Source organism: Ruditapes philippinarum, unplaced genomic scaffold (assembly GCF_026571515.1).
Source record: "Ruditapes philippinarum isolate M1 unplaced genomic scaffold, ASM2657151v2 ctg1390_1_1_1_1, whole genome shotgun sequence".
In the NCBI taxonomy this organism is placed as follows: Eukaryota; Metazoa; Mollusca; class Bivalvia; order Venerida; family Veneridae; genus Ruditapes; species Ruditapes philippinarum.
The window spans coordinates 121,975-143,177 of NW_026867292.1; the positions used below are offsets into that span (position 1 = coordinate 121,975).

The 21,203-nt window shown below is 31.9% G+C and overlaps 1 protein-coding gene across 1 annotated transcript in view; it reads left to right on the forward strand.

The window, feature by feature from the left end:
- The first annotated feature begins 833 nt into the window (after window positions 1-833).
- The window catches only part of LOC132735549 (uncharacterized), a 39,629-nt gene continuing 19,259 nt past the window's right edge, over window positions 834-21,203 (forward strand). The window contains exons 1-4 of the mRNA XM_060722502.1: window positions 834-999; window positions 9,330-9,745; window positions 14,224-14,295; window positions 15,567-15,972. Of these exons, the coding sequence (XP_060578485.1) occupies window positions 9,344-9,745; window positions 14,224-14,295; window positions 15,567-15,972 (880 nt within the window). The 5' untranslated portion in view covers window positions 834-999; window positions 9,330-9,343. The remainder of the gene's footprint in view (window positions 1,000-9,329; window positions 9,746-14,223; window positions 14,296-15,566; window positions 15,973-21,203) is intronic.

Sequence of the window (21,203 nt, forward strand, 5' to 3'; positions counted from 1 at the left end):
CAGGCATAACATTACTTTTATAAACAAATGCAGACTTTTACATATCTTTGTTTGAAAATGTATTTGTCAAATCATATACCTGGACACATTTCATTTTACGAATCATCACCACTGTTCAGATTTAAAACCTATTAAAAACCTGGAAACGCTAAAATTTTGGAAAACACATATAACAAAAAAATGATAGTCTACAATTGTCAAAATATCATGAATAAAATTTCTTATCACACTTCAATATTTAATTTTTTAACAAATTGTTTTAATTTCATTTGGCGCATTGTTTTACCATGTCTGTTTATTGCAACCAAAGTCAAGGAAACATATTTCACATTTAGAACTCAATATTCACAATAATTTCACCTTGCTTGACATAACCCGGCCTTGCTTTTTTAATTTGACTGTACAAACATGAAGCTCTAGATATGCTGTAAAATGTTACGTTTGAATTCTAGAAAAGAATACTTCCAAGTTGCTTTTATTAAAAAATAGTGCAGTGATACATAAACGAACATATTTTTCAGAAACATTTTTTTCCCGTTTAAGTATAAAATTCATTTGTGTTATAAAACACGGATATTCATTGTAAAACTATTTTGAGAATCGCCCATAATGTTTCGGAACCAATATTTTTTATTTTGTAAATCTAAATCTAGAACCATAAACATTTCAAAACAAGTTCACACTACGAGCTATATGCTTTGAGAGATATAAAATTCATTAAATTTTCTTTTGGTCGATATTAGAAACGTTACATAGATAAGGACATTATAATGTAAAAACATGTTTCAAATCTTGTCTATGGTTTTAACGATCATCATTCAATCCGGGAGACAGTGTCATTAAACATGAGTGTTTATACTGATTTATAAATAAGTCGAAAGTAACTATTATATATAAAATAACGTAATTCATAGAGGAAGTTATTGTGAAATGTGTTATTTGTTACTAACAGCGGTTTAAAAAAAATCCTACAGCTGACATAATAAAGTTATCAGTCAGGTAAAGGAACATTATTTTATTGCTTTTATACGATAATTGAGCAATAATTGAAGAGGTCAGTGCAAGATGGTACCTAACGTTATTTAGCATTATCTTGAGGGAAAAAAAAGGAATTTTATGAAATTTTAGTTTTAATTGATATTTTTTAGAATTAATTCACTAATATGTAATGATATAAATAGAAAATACAAAAACATTTGAAACCACAGTTGTATGATTTGCACTATTTTTAAACATTTTTTATATAGAAAAGTTATATTTATCAAATGTGCTTATGCAAAAAGGGATCTGAATCTTATGGAGTTAGGACCTTTGTGACTTGAAAACAATTGCATAATGTCCTTCAACATTTCAATCTACTAAAAGGTTATCATATAACTCTTAATGTATTTACAGATAAATATTAAGCTTTAACAAACTGAAGGCGTGTACAAAAATCATCAATTGCAAAGTTTTATTTGTTAAAAATTCTTTAGTCGATAAATTGGTGAATATTTAATTGATTGATTAATAAATTGATTAATTGACTGACGACAGGAGACAAAAATATGAGTTTTTAACATATGTTCTTCATAGAAAGAAGCAAAGCTTAAACATTCAAATCAGTTCAAGTTTAAATGTTACGAATAAAGTTTCGTTTTCAAAAATTTAGAATATATATTTCATGTAGCAAAGGGAGGTTATTCGAATTTCTAAAAATTTTCTTCCAATCACAAAGGTCTTACACAAATTTACTCTAAACTTGAGTTAATTACCTCTTTGCACTGACCCCTTCAATTTTAATAACGTTTATTCGAAAATCCACACCGATGTCTGTATTTATTTCATATAATCTTAAGGTTATTCTTTGTAAATATCTGAATATTGACTTTCTTTTGCAAAGTTGATTGGCCCAAGAGAAACAGCAAAACGTAAACCACGTATTTGAATGTTATCAACTAAGCATACAAAACATTTGCTTTACTTAAACATATTTCCCAATAGAGAAAATGAAATACTCCATTGAGTGAATGCAGCTTTAACACTGTCATTATGTTATAAAAGTGCAAACAGTGTTAAGTTACCATTAGTAGAAACCACCATTAAAACAGTTTACAAAGAACAGATTAAATATCTAGAAATATTATGTATAAGATAATGTTTTAAAAAATATCAATTCTTTATGAAAAACAAAATCTCATTGACCGGCCTCATCTCAAGTGTTGTTAAACGTTAAAAAGGGAGTGCCGCTTATAGAGGCATACAAATACAGATTGTGCAAAAGCATGTTTAAAGTACTTTATCACTACAATCTACTACTAATGTTTGATAGAAATGTTTACTTTTTCCAGCAGATGGTCTCCAGGTAGGAAATAAATTTCTTAGTTAGACCCCATTTCGGGTCCCAGTTATTTAAACGTTATTCTTTTTCAATTCTTTTTATATTACTGTCCCTTTTTTCCTTGTCAATTACACCAAAAAATCATTTTTTTGTCCGATGGCTAGTTGGAATCGTATAAATTGAATATCAAAGACTACAGTGACCGTTAAAATAAGAATATTAGATTATTTATGAACGTTTTACCGTTTCCATGTTAAGGATTAAAACATAGAATATATAAACATTTGTCCTATCTCATTTTATAAATTGATGAAAAAACGGTCTTACACTTTTACTACTGTATTTTTTATATTTTTATTTATTTTTTATTTTATAAAGTTGTTAAAAACACATTGTTTTAATAAGTGCTAGAGAATGTTAAACTAAACGTTTGTATACATTGTATATCGGATATAAAATGAAAATGAAATGTTATACTAAGCTCAGCTCAATTAGACCGCAGCAATTTTGACATTGTTATATTGAAATTAACTTTAATTTTATCAACAGGTTTATTTCTTCTTTATTCTTCTTCATGCATGTTAACATTCATTCAAGCATTGTTATGCTTTATGGCTATTCTGATAAAGATCTAAGATGAAGATGAAGTATATTGTATTATTTTACATGAAACTTAATTGAAATTTGATTTATATTTACAGTAATTGTTCATCTTGTCAAAATATTCGATTGGAGAGTATTGTATTTCCGACGACATGTATAACAGACGAGTGTAAATAGTTTACAATATGTTTCTTGCATATGAATCAGAGCAATTAAACATATTTTAACTTGTACAAAACAGTTTGGTGCGGTTGCCTTTGTTTGTTATAATAATTCTAAAGACAAAATGAAATTAAACAATAAAAAATAATTTAATGTATAATAATTTACTGTCGTATTTTGAATAAAAGTTTTACTTCTATGCATTTTTAAAAAAAAAACAACAGTTCAATCATTGCAAAGGCTATCAAACTGTGAGTATATGAACATAGGTGGCTATGGGAGGAACTCGTGCATCAATAGGAAAAATGTTTAAAAATATATATATATTCATAACACATAATGTTTCACTAAACACTTCTTACATATGTTTACATGAAGATAATAAATACCTACTACGCATGACGTAATTTGTAACAAAATCATAAAGAGGAGCTAAACATGTCAAGTGTGTAATGCAATGCCTAAATCAAATATAAATTTTAAATAATTTCTCGATATGGGGGAAACGGAGATAAATAGACAAAAAAAGAAAAGAAAAAAGAGATCAGAATGGAGACAAAAAGTGGAGTAGAGGGGGAGGGGTCACTGTAATATAATGGAAAGTGTAGGTCCCATTAAAGAATATTACAAGATTTTTATTTTTATTTACCAAGTATTGACACTTTAAATGATTTCTTTATAAGTAATATAGTAATATGTTTCCTTGTGACAATATGCTATAATTATTACAGCATATAATAAGGAAACCCATTAAACAAAAGCTATGGAAGCAAGATAAGGGTAACTCTTACGAAACGAAATGAAGAGCGCCCTTACTTGCATAATACGTTGTAAGTTTATTACAAAGTATCTTAAACACATCGATAAACAAGATATTTAGAATTCCATATTCAATTAACATTTCAAGTTTATATGAATGCATTGTGAAAGCGTCTGTATGCATACTCCAGTGCAGAATTGTTACCATAATGAAAGAAAATTATTTTGCAAAACTATAATTCAGATCGGTTAGAAACAGTTGCCTTTGATTGCTTTTTCGTGGACCTGAACTCAACCAGAGCATGAACTGGGACATAGAAGCTCCAATAAGGTCTTCCTGCGACGACACGCGTCCCAGTTCGTGCTAGGTGCACTTCTGAACCTCGACCCTCACGTGGTGGTCGGGATCCAGGAGTACCCCCGACATCACGATAAGCGCTATACACAGGTGTCAGAGGCAACAGTTACCACCATCCTTAGTACAAAGTTAAATAATGATAATAATAGTAATAATAATAATAAGGAGAATAGAATTATTTAAAATACCTTATTTAAATAAACCTTTTCGTCTTCTGAATGTACTTTTGAACATGTAAGAAGATAAATGTGTTTGATTCATATGAGAGATTGCCGTCACCGAATAGGAGTATAGATAGGTTGTCTGTTGTAATATTTCGTAGATTATCAAGAATGTTCAGCACGTTGTGCATTAAAGCGTGGACACTTAAAGAAGTAATGACACGTGTCTTCAATTTCCCCACATTCGCAGAGAGGACTGTCTATACTATTTTTTAAAAATAAATGCTCCTTTAATGAACTACAATGGGTCCTTAGTCGTGTGTGATATACTTGATTAGGTCTCGAGCCAATAAAATAGTACTTCTGGATCTTTTGTGAATTTAAGTTTAACTTGCTTTTAAAAATACTTAAGGATGAAGAACTTCTATAATCATTTGGGAGTTGATTCCATTCCGAAACAGTAAGTGGGAGAAAAGAATTTGAATAAAGCTGGGTGCTACAGTGTATAATTCTAGAATTGGCAGAATTGAGAAGATTATATGTAGTAGTATCGCCAACATTATCAGGGACTAAATTGGATAAGTACGACGGAGTTATGTTGTTTTTCATCTTATAAAATAAAGTAAGTCTATGATCTTTTCTCCTGATTTTAAGCCGTTTAAATCCAGTTTCGTTTCTGTGTATAAGTTTGAGATAGAAACATGTTTAGTGGCCTCAGTGATAATTCTACAAGCTTCAAGCTGTATTCTGTCAATTTCATATTCCTGATGTATTGTTATGTTGTCCCATACGACATCTGATTATTTAAGAATTGGTCTTATAAACGTAATATATATGATTTCTTGAGATTTTCTCTCAAGAATAAATTTTAATTTTCTCATGACGTTGATTCGTTGCCATGCTTTTGCTTTGATAGTGTCAATATGATGATTACAAGTGCCGTCATTTGAAAAAGTAACACCAAGATGTTTGTGAGTCATGACTTCCGATATTTGAGTACCGTTCATTTCTAGAGGGGGGGGGGTGGATAGGCTTAGTAACTTTTCGAGAAATTAATAATGATTCAGTTTTATTTGGGTTGAATGTAACCAGCCATTTATTTGCCCAATAAGTGACTTTATTCAGATTATCATTCAAAATATTCGCAGCTGTTATCGGATTTTCAACAATTATATAAAAGCTTGTATCATCAGCAAACTGTCTAATAGTGGAGTTTATATCACAAACAATATCATTGATATTGACAAGAAAAAGAAGAGGACCAAAGATGAAACCTTGTGGAACGCCAGAAGAAAGATTGATAATATCAGACATGGCTCCGGGAAGTACGACTCTCTGTTTCCTGTCTGAAAAATAATCACAGAATCAATCAAGTAATTGATCTGCTACACCATTCAACTTTCGTTTATACAACATACCTCGATGCCATACACGGTCAAACGCCTTAGAAATATCACAGAAGACTTCTTTATCAACATCAAGAGCTTGACAGAATGTGTTATAGATAGATACGAGCTGGTTTGTAGTAGAAACATTAGGTACAAATCCAGATTGCAAAGAGGTTAAAGAGTTGTTTCAAACGCAGAAATTAAAGACATGTTTGTGTATAATTTTTTCTAAGACCTTGCTGATATAGCTTAGAAGAGATATTGGCCTATAGTTTGATACATCTTGAGGGTCATTCTTTTTAAGTACTGCATGAACATGTGCTATCTTCCACTCAGAAGGTATTTCGCCAATAGATAAGAAACGATTAAAAAGATTACAGAGAGGATTTGCTAATTCTTCAGCAAGTTCTTTTAGTATTTTGTTGTTGACGGTATCTGGCCCGGACGCTTTACCTAATGTTAGAGATTTTAATATTAGAGTTACTTCATCTATGGCTATAATGATGCGACTAAATTTAGGATTATCATTACTGTTTTCAATGTGTGGAAGGTCTTTGTTGTTATCATTTAGCTAGGTTTGAGGTTGAAAAAAGTTATTTAGAAGGTTAGCCTTGTCAATATCTGACGTAATAGGAGTACCATTGTCAATAGGCGTGTTTATTCCAGTGTTATGTGATGATGGTGTAATAAATTGTTTAAGTAGTTTCCAATAGTCAGATGAGCTTATATTTTCATTTTTTATTTTCCCTGCAAGTTTAATCGTATTTATTTTTTGGCATTCCTTAGATGTTCAGTAGTTTTGTTTCTTAATTGTTTATAGATGTCCCAGTGTTGTTCTTGTTGTGTTCTTTTTGCTCTGTCATATGCTCTTTTACGCTTTCTCATGAATTTTCTTAGATCATTGTGCTACTTTAATATATTAATATTAAGACTGTTCAACAGTACGTCGATTTATTTATTTTTTTCATTATTGATTGATTTATATTGGCTGTGCTATTTAGATTTCTCCTATCACACCATTTTTTACAGTTACGTGGTTCAAGTATTTCTACTTGCATACAGTTTATCCACCAGGACCCGGTTGTTCAAAACATTGGTTAGTGATAACAAACGGTTAGAATCATTATCCAATAGCTAAAATTTTTCTGTTGGATAAATTCCGTTGTTAAACGTTATCTAACTGATAAAATGCGTTATCCAGTGGTAAATTTTAACCAGTCCTATGACCACTGGATAATGCCCTTAACCAGTGGTGTTAGTCATCATCATTAAAACAGTAAAAATCATTAAAACTTGTCTGGAAACAGATTCTATTCACAAATATATGTTGTTTTAATTTCTTTTAACTTGATTATTTCATATGAAATGCATAGGATTTAATTGAAACATTTCTGAAAAAGTGCTTTTAGAACCCTTTTTCAAGCTCAATTTGTTGTTGTTGTTCAGAAAATTGAGTTAAACAGTCATAACCTTCTTATTCTTTAATAAAACATACAAGTGTCGGTACTCATTTTCTTAGTTAGAACATTACCCATCTAATGGAAGTAACTTTAATTCAAAATTTGAAAAAAGTTGTATTTTTTTAATTGTTTTCTTATGTATGTGTAAGAGAAAAATTGATCTATCGATACTTTAGCGCATTTGATATACAGTAATGTTTGTTTAATTCCTAAAAACACGAAAGCACAAAACATGCAAAATTAATTCTTTGGTAGCTTCCTGATTCTTAGAAATTTATTATTCATCAATAAATCGGCCATTTTGTTTCCGGAACGACAACCCGGCCATGTTGCATTGTGGTACTTAAACACTGGATAAATAGGCAATCCACTGATTAGGTAGCCAGAGTACTATTCAATTGTCGAACAGTAAAATTATATCCACTGGATAGCTGACCACTGGTTAAGAATTTATTCATTTGTTTAATTTTAACCAGTGGTTTTAACAACCCTGTCCAGTTGATAATTACCTTTTCTGGAAGTAGACCCATCAATCTTTGAAGGGAAATATTGAGTACTAACTTATAGATTTATGTTTTTATGTCTTAGGGCAGAGCCAAATTTGACTATGGGATAAAGACTTTTTTTAGAGCTTTCGCATTTCATCTGAAGGCAATTCTTCAACCAAATATCAAAGCGCTGGACAATGTACAATAACTAGGAATAAAATGTTTTTTATGTTCGTCTATGTATAGTAAGTGACCCAGAAAACGGGGCCATTTTTATCCTAAAGACGTGTTTTTTTATTATGGTTGAAAAGGACGTTAAAGTAAAGCTATATGCCAAAAATAAGCTTTGCTCATTGTAGTTTCCGATTGGCTAGCTAGTTTTGTGCATGATACCGGGACTATCTATATAATTATATAATTGTAAAGGATCATTTAAGGATCATTTCTATAAAAAGAACGATATTTTACCACATAAAAAAAGTTTATATGTAAGCACTTTGTGCTCAGAACACAGTAATAAGGTGAGCTATAACCATAAATAGTACACATGTTAAATGTTAAACATCTGATTTATTTGACATAAAGACTTTTTTTATTCCTGACGGACATTTATTGCAATAATTCGAAACACTGGTTAGGATTATACGATTTTTTGAAACGAATCCAACGTAATAAAATAGTACATGTACACTTTATCTACACTATATGTGTTGCGCCTCTGGCTATAATGTTTAGATATTTATATCCGTTTCAATAAATCAGAACCATTTTTTTTACCACTAATTTATCGCTCAATAGCTGCACAAATATGGATTGAATATAAGTAGAAACAAGTTAAATGTTCATGCTGCACATCAAAGACGCCGTCAAATGATCTGTTCAGTCAATCAGCATGGAAAATCGATCTCTATAGTATGATCATTTATATTTTTTTATTCACCCAATTTGTTGAAATGGAATTTGTTTATTTCATTTGGTTATAATTAAATGGCACCCGCTCAACATTAATAACAATAATTAATTTAATTGAATGCTTTGACCTTAGTTTCTATGTGAGACCAATAAAATCAGATTTATGATTATACATCTTAACAAATTGAATTGAGTTACCCTATTTAACTTATTTGACTGTAGACACTGTAATCACTGTTTATGTTTGTAGTTGAATGCTTATGTAGATATTTAAACTGTTATATTTTAAACAAAAGATAATAAGGAAGTGTTGGTGTTATATCATTATTAATATCACCATCGATTATTGTCTTACCAAAATACAACAAAACGAGAGTAATTGTTATCCCAAACTACAATACATGAAATTAAATTTAGTTTTGAATTATTATGTAAGATATTTATTTAAAATTAATATTCACATTTATTTAAATGATTATTGAATCACTTTATCTTAAAAATAAGTAATTGTCACTTATTATAAAATGAATTAGAATAATAACGTCTAAATGTCAATTATTTGACAGAAACACAATCTGACAACAAGATCGTAATATTTAACTAGCAAAAATTTACTATATTATTATGATTAAGGTTCTAAGCATAACTACATGCATACAATTGTGTTTAAAGCAATTATTTAATTTCTAAAATAACTTTTACGTTTCATCATTTACAGCAAGAAGCAACAAAATGGCAACCGGAGGTCAACCACAGACGCCAGACAACCGTATATTTTTGTTTCGGTTACAAATACTTGTTATCGATGGTGGCCTCCTGGTTATGAGAAATATAATGGACCAGACCCTGACATTTAAGTGCATAACGTTACGTGCCTGCTTCAGTCAAGAAAAGACAACAATAACACGTTTAAAAAACCGCGGCGTTATAACCCAGGTCCAATATGATGTGTTGTTTCCAACGGGGGGTCAAGTTCCAACTTTGTCAGATTTGGACATCACGCTTATCATTTGTCTTCTTAGAAACCTGAAATGTTTCGGATTAAATCAAAAATTTGACTGGAGAGCAACACCAGCACCAACCGATGTATCAATAGAGGCAGACATATGTCGGTTAAAGGATTTCCGAAATAAAGTAAGTGTATTATGAAGAAGTCAATGCGAAAGGCAATTTTAAATTCCTGCCTTGGCTATTAAAAAAAAGTAAATATTTTATACATTAAGAATTTAAGTGTCTACTTATTTTAAAAGTATTGTATTTCTTCCAAAGTGTAACTTAAATATAATTTAATCAATCATCATATATAAAACACATAATTATAATAGTCCAACTTTTAATAATGTCTAGACAAGAACTTATTTGGTGTGATGCATAGCTGTGTAGTCGTACTGAAAAGGTTATAACATGAAATTCTTAAACATGAATATTTTTGAACTTTTTCCGATGCATTTTTGTCGAGCTGTCATTACTGTCATGAAAAATTCAAGACTTTTATTAATATCATGAAATAATCAATCACGGCATTAGCCAAGGTTATATTGCAATCATCAAAAAGACTCAGTTTTACAACTATCATAAAAATAATCCAAGGTAAAACTGAGATGATGAAACAATCCAAGATATAACTGCACTGATAAAATCCGAAAAAACACTGCCGCCGAGAAAGAATCCGAGATAACACTGTCGTCTAGAAAATAATTCGAGATATTACTGTCGTTATGAAATAATCGTAGATAATACTGCCATCATAAAACAATCCGAGATAATCCTGCTATCAAGGAGCATTCCGAGATAATACTGGTATCAAGAAACAATGCGAAATAATACTGCCGTCAAGAAAATAATCTGAGATATTACTGCCGTCATGAAATAATCCTAGATAATACTGCCGTCATTTAATACTGTCATCATGAAACAAGCAGAGCTAATATCGCCGCAATGAAACAATCCGAGATAAAACTGCTTTCAAGAAACAATCAGAGGTAATGCTGCCACTATGAAAGAACCTGAAATAATACTGCCGCCATGAAACAATCCGATATAATACTGCCGTTATGACACAATAAGAGAAAATCCTGCCACTATGAAACAGTCTGAGATAATACTGCCGTCATAAAACAGTCAGAGATTATACTTCCCCCATGAAACAATCCTAGATAATACTGCTGACATAAAGCAGTCCTAGATAATACTGCCGGCAAAGAAACTGATCCGAGATAATACTACCGTGATAAAACAATCCGAGATAATACTGCCGTCATAAAACAATCCGAGATAATACTGCCGTCATAAAAAATCCGAGATAATACTACCGTCAAAAACAAATACAGTAGATGTAATATTGCCGTCATGAAACATTCCAAGTATAAAACAATCAGAGATATTACTCCCTTATAAAACAATAGACAGTAGATGATACTGCTGTCATATTACAATCCTAGATAATACTGCCCACAAGAAAACCAGAGTTATTATTGCCGTTATGAAACAATCCGATATAATGCTGCCGCCATGAAACATTCCTAGTAACTATTAAACAAATAGAGTATATTGAATGAGTGTAGATTTAATACTAACTTTATTGAACGAGTTGAATAAAATCATACTATGCGAGCCTCTGGCGAGCATGATATTGTTTTATTCAACTCGTTCAATAAATATGGTATTGAATCTACACGAATATAATATTCTATTTATCACATATATTAAATAAGAATGGTTTACTGTTTAATTAGTCATTTTTCATTGACGCGTTTATAGTGTAACGCTAACATTAGCGCGATTTTACGCTATGTTTTAGACAGCGCAAATGACGTCACGTCAAAGTTTTATTACACTAGTGTAATATCATTTTTATTGAATGACTTTATTACACTCCTGCGTCGCAGTTTATGTAATAATCAGATATGATACTGCCAACATGAAAAATAAACAAAGATACTAATGCAGTTTACATAAATATTTTTAATATATTTATCCGACATCTCCGTTGACATATTTCAAGTTACCATTACTGTAATGTAAAATTCTGGCCTTTTATTTATGTGATGAAATAGTGCACCACGAACAAGTAAGATGTGATTTTACTATTATCAAAAAGGGTTAGATAAAACTATTATCAAAAAAAATTCAAGATAAAACTACTGTCGTGAAACAATCCGGGTTAAAACTACCGCCAAGAAAAAGTTCGAAATAATACTGCCGTCTTGAAGCAATCAGAGATATTTCTGCAGCCAAGAAACAATTAGAGAAAATGTTGCCACTATGAAACAATCCGAGATAATACTTCCTTCATGAAACAATCAGAATAATTACTGCCTTCATTAAACAAAAAGAGGTTAAACTGCCGCCAAGAAACAATACTGGAAAATACTGCCGTCTTGAAAAAAAATCAAAGATAATTCTGCAGTCAAGAAACAATCCGATATAATATTAACGTCATGAAACTATCCGAGATAATACACCATCACGAAACAATAAAAAGATAAAACTTCCACCAAGAAACAATCCGAGATAAAACTGTCGCCATGAAACAATGATAAATAATACTGCCGCAAAAAAAACACAATCCGAGATAGTTCTGGAGTCATAAAACAATTATAGATAATATTGCCACCAAGAAACAATCTGAGATAATACTGCCGTCATTTAACAAATTTATATAAAACGGTCATGGAAGAATCACAGATAGTGCTGCCTAAAGAAACCATCCGAGATCATATTGAAGTTATTAAAAAATAGAGTTGATACTGCCGTCATGAAACAATCCACCATAAAATGGTCCGAGATAATACAGTCGTCATGAAATGAAATAATTCGGAATGTATCACTGTCATCATGAAACATCCGAGATATTAATGCCATCATGACACAATCCGAAATAATATTGCTGTCATGAAACAATCCAAGATAATACTGCTGCTATAAAACAATCCAAGATAATACTGCGTCATAAAACAATCAGAGATAATACTACCGTCGTAAATTAATCTGAGATATTACTGCAGTCATAAAAGAATCCAATGTGATAAAACAATGCCGAATATTACTGCATTCATGAACTAATCCGAGATATCACTGCCTTCATGTAACAATCCGAGATATAACTTAAACAATAAAAGGTAAAATTGCCGTCATATTCTAGATAATATCGCCGCTTTCAAACAATCTGAGATAATACTGCATCATGAAAAAATCAGAAATAATACTGCAGTCATGAAACAATTCGAGAATATACTGCAGCCATGAAATAATCTCAGATGACACTGCTGTCATGAAATAAAGCGAATTATTACTGCCTTCATGAAAATTTTAATATTCCCAAATTTTACTGCAGACATAAAATAACGCTATATATTACTGCAGTAATGAAATAATTTGAGATATTACTGCCGTCATGAAATATTACGAGATTTAACCCCAGACATAATATAATCCGTGATAATGATGCCGTCATGAAACAATCTGAGATAAAACTGCAGTTATGCAATAATCCAAGATATTATTGTCGTCATGAAATAATCTGAGATATAACTACAGTCATGAAATGATCCGAGATATAACTGCCTACATAAAATTCCGAGATATTACTGCATTTATGAAAAAATACGAGATATCACTGCATTCATGAAATATTCCGAAATTTTACTGCAGACATAAAATTATACGAGATAATACTGCAGTCATAAAACAATCCGGGATATTACTGCAGTCATGAATTATCTCTGAGATATAACTACAGTTTTGAAACATCCGAGCTTTAACTGCTTTCATGAAACAATGGGAGAATTTACCGCCGTCATGAAACATCCGAGCTTTTAATTCCGCAATTAAACTATGCGAGCTTTTACTGCTTTCATGAAATAATGCAATTTTCTACTGCCACCATGAATAAGTCCGAGCTTTGACTGTCGTCATGAACTAATCCGAAATATTACTGCAGTCTTGTAACAATCCAAGATGTTTGGATAGTCATGATTTGGTTTTTGGTGGCATTGACGTTTAACATTTCTTTTTAATTTCTAAATTGATTGTCTTCATGCTTTAACACAAAAGCTCTATTGAGCATACCATATTAAACTTGAACTTGACTTATATTAAGACATTGACCTTCAAGAACAAACGACAGGATTTGGTTAAGTTTGGCATAATTTTGTACTGATTTTCCTTTTGTACTTTTTCCATACAATGTTTTACATTGTTACGTTTTACTTAGTATGGGCTTTTTAAACTTTGTTAGTTATTATATCTCATTCACAAGAAGTGTATTGTGATGTTCTCTACATATCGTGCTCTTTGGGTTTTATTCACTGCATTTCGTCGAAAACAAAACCTGTATAACTAAATACATGTATAAAAATTTTGGGATAGTTTACACTCTACCGTACTTATTACAGCGGACGTAAAGAAGGTATATAACAAATTTGCATTACTTTCCTCAATGCCTCCCGTGACAAAAGGGGTATGTGTTGTTGTTATTCTTGTTTGCTTTGTTTAGAAAGAAGGGAGTGGGTGGTCTTCAGACTGAGGAAGGGTGAGGGAAGCTATTGTTACCTACCATTTTGGTAATTTTAGATCTTATTTCAGCCAATTATTTTGAGTTTTTATTTTAGATAAGTCATATATCAACAACGACTGTAATACAACAAAATGATTTCACAACAATGTGGAATGATATTGAACAGGTGAGCACATTTCGCTTTCATAGTATTATTATAACCATCATCTGTGTAACCTTTCAATCTATTTTTAAATGAACAAAGAGTATTATATACGGTTAGTAATGTCTTTTCTGTTAACATTTCATTGGATTAAATTTGTATTCAATAATATAATCCATATATAAAAATTGTGTTGCAATGCGTCGAGTTCAAACAAGCCAATTTCCCTTTGAAACATTTGGGAGTATTTAAATGATTTACAGCACTGCTCGCTGAAGTTCCAAGACATAACTGGACTGGAAATAATTTTTCAGATTATTGTTTCATTTTGTAGGTCTCCGTTGCTTCCAGAATAATCATTCTAACAGTGAATTGCGACTAAAGATTGAAAAAAGCAACGGTTTTTACTTAAATCGGGCTAAGAATAACACACACACACACACACACACACACACACGCACACACACACACGCACACACGCACACACACACACACAAAAAAAAACAATTTTGAGCTCGCCTCAGAGATTATTTCTTAATATTTTTATTTATTAAAGTGCTTAATTTGACCTGGTTTAAAATGTTGAGGTAAAGGTTTTGTTTATTTAAAGTGTCCAATTTGAAATATGTAAGAAAATCAAATTTTAATTTTTAGACTTTACGTCCTCAGTGGGGTTCTTTTAATTGTAAAATATTTTTTGTAAATTTTGGAAAATCCAAATCTGATTTTGAGTTATCTCTGCGAAAGTTTGTTGTAAAATGTTAAGGTAAAGGTCTTGTTTGTTAAGGTGTCACAAATCCTACTGAAAGGGCCAGCCATTTCTGACTTATGAGATACCGTTCGCTTGCATACTATGTACCTCTCAACTCCTACAATTATGTCAGGCGCCAATGTATTAGACTTTAAAAAACCTTTTTACGCTTTTTCAAGAATTAGCACGTACGTCACAATTTTCAGGTGTCAAGTGCTTTCAGTGTTTCATGATTTTCCAATTATCAGATATTTTAGTGCGTCACAATTCACAAGTATAAATAATTTCACTCCTTCTCAATTTTCAATATCCAGTTATTTCAGTGCGTTACACTTTCAGGTGTCCATTTATATCTGTGCATCAGAGTTTTGAAGTATCAGTAATTCCAATGTCTTTTTTTTCAAGTTTCGGTAAATTTCAGTGCTTTATAATGTTTTACAATTTTAAGGTTCCCAGTACATTCAGTGCTTCCATATTTTAAAGATTCACGTAATTAAAAAAATCACGATTTAAATGATAAGGTTTTATTAAATTTCGGTTTTAGGTACTTGTTCGTCTTAGTTCACCAGCTGTGAATATTCAGCAAACAATTGCCGAATTCAAAACTATCCCTCTTGATCTGGAAGAAGAGAGAAGGATAGAGGAAGAAATGAAAAAGTTGAATGACTATGAAGCCGTTGTTAAGCGACTGTTACTGGCAATGACAGACGTGGAAGAATATGTAATTGACGTGAAGAAAGACCTTGAAGGCGTGAAAGAATATGTTACTGAAGTGAGAAGAGGTCTTGAAGACATGAAAGAAAATGTAACTGATGTGCAGAAAGTGAAGAAAGACATTGAAGACGTGAAAGAAAATGATACTGCAGTGAAGAGAGGCCTTAAAGACATTGAAGAAAATGTAACTAAAGTGAAGAAAGACCTTGATGAGATCAAAAGGCGGCAAGCGGCAGGTTTGTTATTTTAAGCTGAAAAAATTTATTGTTCAATGAAATGGACGCTTTGAGATATCTTTTGAAAGGCAGAGAAACGACTATACAAGATTAATACAATTGTTACTATATATAGAAACATAATCGCCTATGATTTCAACTGATTATGAGTGTCACGTCATCTATTATTAGTTTGCGGCCCGATTGGAATATATTTCACCGAGTGAGCAGCCACGAGTGAAATATGAATTTTCGGTGTTCACGAGGTGAAATATATTTCGACCTTACACTGAACTAAACAAATATCATCTATATAATTATCTATTATAATTATTACAAAATTTTCTGTTATTATATGCAAAGAAACGTTTAAAAAGGCGTTTTAACCTGATGCTAAATGAAAAGTGCGCCAAATAAGAATATAACGTGACGTCATTTACAACGTCACGTCATTATGTTGGTTCCTAGTACTGTGCACGCTGGTATATTACTGAAATAACGTTACGGGCTTAAATTCAAAACAGAACAAAATACCAAATTTATAATTTCACTGTTTCAAACTGTAGAAAAAAACAGTTTTTATTTTAGTGATATATTTCTATTAACTACCAAAAAGCATGTAAGAAATAGAGGATAATTTGCGTTGCATTACAGTAAAACACTTGATAATAATATAATTTTCACTGTAGCCGGACAATATCTGAATGCGGATGAAAAGAATAATATAACTAAATGGAATAACGGGCAAAAATAAATGACGTCAATTTTGCATCTTAAGGGAAAAAAAGCCGATGTTATCATCCATCATGTTAAAAATGAAACAAAATTAGAGAAATTTAACAGAACCATATTTCAAACATGATGATGTGACGTCATGATGTAATAACGTCATGAAGGAGGATACGCGACGCTACGCGGTAAAATCAGTAAAAAGTACTTAAAATTACTTATAAAGCATGAAATATAAAGAAAATGTATTTGTTTAACATACAAAAATAAAATATATTTCATTCGTGAACACCAGCTTTTCTATTTTCACGAGTGGCATAGCCACGAGTGAAAATAGAAAAGCTGGTGTTCATTCAGTGAAGTATATTTCAATCTTAAGATCTACATGCAACACAAACAAATATCATCTATACATCAATAAATCTCAGGGGTAAATAGAGTGATAAATAACTATTGAATAATTACAACAATACGGAACAGTTTCTTTAAGCCTTGTGTCTTAAACATCCTCATAAACTGTCCTCGATTGACATTTTATAACTAATCATTTAACCCTTTCCAACTGGAAATCCTGATTCATATATCATTTATATAAAACGTTGTTATTTCACATTCAAGTACATAAATGAAGGACCACCCTTCAAATAACTTTAAATGATGTTATTTTATCGATAAACCCGGAATAACAAAAAGTTTTAAAAGGTGTTGAATCGCTTTAGGCTGACTGTAGGACAGTCCGTTAGGTTGTTTGGCGGTCTGTGTGCGTTTGTTTTCTGAAACCGCTGAATAAATTTTAATGCAACTGTTTATGATTTCTTCTTTTGCATATTGTAAGGAATATAAATCATCCAATCAATGAAACTGACATTTAAATTCCTTACCTTTTTTGAAATTTGTCAATCTGAACAACCTCGGCTATTAGAAACAATACTGAGTAAAAGTAGTTCTACCACATGGTTTCAGATGTAAACATTAAGAGATAGAATGTAAAACGAATGTACATATAACTGACATCCAAAAGAAAATTAAGTCTGTTTCGGTACAATTATGATTGAAAATATGTCTGAAAACCATTTGTTATATAAATATGCCAACTGACGTACAATTTTAAACATATCCGACTCTAAGTCAACACGTTGGTATTTTGTACTTTCGGTACTACAACCCTAATAATAACAAGAGCTGTCTGTAGGACAGCACGCCCGACTATTCTAAGTGCTTGATAGTAAAAGAGCCTTGATAATGTTAAATTTTTTTAAGTTCACAAAAGGGCTATTTTTTTTTATTGTCCCCCGCCTTTTCGAAGAAAAAAGGGGGATATAGAAATAGGCTCCGTCCGTCTGTCCGTCCGTCCGTCCGTCTGTCCGTCCGTCACACTTTCGTGTCCGGTCCATAACTTTGTCATTTATGAAAGGAATTTGAAATAACTTGGCACAAATGTTTATTATAATAAAACGATGTGTCATGCGCAACAACCAGACCCCTACCTCCAGGGTCAAGGTCACACTTGCTCATTCAAGGTCAAAATTGCCTATTTGAGGGTATATGTCGTGTCCGGTCCATAACTTTCTTATCTATGAAGGGATTTTGTAAATACTTGCCATAATTGTTCACAATAATCAGACGATGTGTCATGCGCAAAAACCAGTCACCTACCTTCAAGGTCAAGGTCACACTTTGAGGTCAAATATTAACATAGTCTGTTACAGGGTATATTTCGTGTCCGGTCCATAACTTTGTTATCTATGAAGGGATTTTGTAAATACTTGCCATAATTGTTCACAATTATCAGACGATGTGTCATGCGGAAAAAGTAGTCACCTAGCTTCAAGGTCAAGGTCACACTTGGAGGTCAAATATTAACATAGTCTGTTACAGGGTATATTTCGTGTATGGTCCATAACTTTCTTATCTATGAAGGGTTTTTGTAAATACTTGCCATAATTGTTCATAATAATCAGACGATGTGTCATGCGCAAAAACCAGTTGCCTACCTTCAATGTCAAGGTCACACTTGGAGGTCAAAAATTAACATAGTCTGTTACAGGGTATATTTCGTGTCCGGTCCATAACTTTGTCATTTATCAAAGGAATCTGAGATAACTTGGCACAAATGTTTGTTATAATAAGACGATGTGTCATGCGCAACAACCAGACCCGTACCTTCAGGGTCAATGTCGTACTTGTTCATTCAAGGTCAACATTGTCTATTTGAGGGTATATGTCGTGTCCAGTCCATAACTTTCTTATCTATGAAGGACTTTTGTAAATACTTGCCATAATTGTTAACAATAATCAGATGATGTGTCATGCGCAAAAACCGGTCACCTACCTCCAAGGTCAAGGTCACACTTGGAGGTCAAATACTTACATAGTCTGTTACAGGGTATATTTTGTGTCAGGTCTATAATTTTTTCATAGATCAAAGGATTATGAAAATACTTCGCACAAATAGTCACTATAATAAGAGGATGTGTCATGCGCAACACCGGCATCCCTACCTCCAAGGTCAAGGTCACACTTAGATGTCAAAAAATAACATAGTCTGTTATAGGGTATATTTTGTGTTGAATCTAGAACTTCTTCATAGTTCAAGGGATTTTGAAATAACTTGGCACAAATAGTCACAATAATAAGACGTTATGTCATGCACAACACCTGCTCCCCTACCTCCAAGGTCAAGTTCACACTTAGAGGTCAAAGCTTAACATGATAGATTTTTAAATTCCGTGTTTCATTTTATTTTTTTAACAAATTTATTGTTACATTTGCAGATCTAGCATTGATCATAATTTTGGACTGAATGTCCTGAGATCCATACCTCAATCTTTTGAAATAGCAAAATTTTATGCTTCATATAAAACTCCCGGGGCGGGGGACGTTGGTAACTCTGTTACAAATTCTTGTAAATTCATGTTATAGGCCTTAGGGAGAGTCTAATTATACAGTATTGACTTAACTATTCGGAAGGTAATGTCACAAGGGTGTTTTATTTAGTATAATAATACTAATAACCTATGAATACATAAATTTGACAGAAAAGGTACAAAGGCTTTTTATTAAGATGTTTTATCAAGTAAATCACTGCTTTATTATTATGAATGCATAAAATTGTCCCAAAAAAGGCACAAACCCTTCAGTAGTTATTGAGATAACAGCTTACAAGCAAAACTTTACCATGAATTTCTAAGTTGAAAAAGGGGAGAAAAATCAGCCTAAATGCAAGATAGAATTATGGATCTTTGTCAGTGACCTACAATTATGACCCTTAATGCATATGTGAAGTTTTAAATAAATATCTTTAATAGTTATTGAGATATGTAAAACTTGCATGTAAACATTAACCAAGCGACTAAGTAGAAAAGGGGATATGAATCAGCCTCCAATTATGACCCTAATAGACTGGTTTGATTTTGGGAAAATGTTCATTCTAACGGCATTTTTTAGTACAAGCAGGTAGTTGGGCTTTCTTACCTATTTCGTGTACGCTGAATTCATTTTTTGCTCTACCATGGCTGTATTTTTAGTCCTTGACATTAAAAAATCAATTTCAAAATGGCCGCCATTGAATTTTTTAATTTTACTTTAATTCTCCCATAGGCGAGATATATACACATTTGTTTGTCATTTTAATTTAAGACTTTGTTAATTTTAGTCTGCTAAAGTGTGGACGAGAAGAATAGATGCAAAAACAATATAATTTATTGCATCAGCCATCTTGGATTTCAAAATGGCTGACATTTTTCTATGTTCACTGTATTATAATTAAAGTAAACAAGCTCAAGAAGGCATTTAACTAGGCATGTTTTCTTTTATAGTGCAGTAATACTTATTAAGACTTCCAAGCTCATACTTTGAAAAACATCCATTAAAACTACAAACTTTATGGTGCAACAAGGTCACAATTTATACCCTAATACAACGTAAACGAGTCATATTTGCGTTTACTTTGTCATTTAGATATGTTATTTTTATACTTCTAAGAATACAATGCATGTTCTTAATATATTGCGATGTTTGTTTTTTTTAATTGGATTTGTATCGCCCTGAGGGGGGACCTACTCAAATGTCTGTCTATCTGTCCGAGCGTCCTCTTGCGTCAGTTAGGGGTATTTGCGATCACCATTTGGCGTTTAGATTAATTCCGTATATCCATGAATCATTGGTTATGGGAGGCAAAAGACTGCTTTTGGAGTAAGAAAAAACATTGAGATAACATACATCTTCACAAATATCTCAGTAAGAGCTTGTCTCTGTCTTTCCATTTTTAATCCCGTCCATATCTATCATTTTCGGATAGATTTTAAAATAGTTTGCATTAATGTGTGACACATTGATACAATATCATAAGAAAGACCCAGGTATGAAGATTAACTCCTAAAGTTAGACTTGAAAGTGCTTGAAAAAAGATGTGCATTTTAGTATTCTGTCATTAAGAGATGGTTTTTGAAATAGTTAAGCATAAATATACGGCCTATAACGGATTGGGAAATGATGCACTTTATATTATTACTTAATCTTCA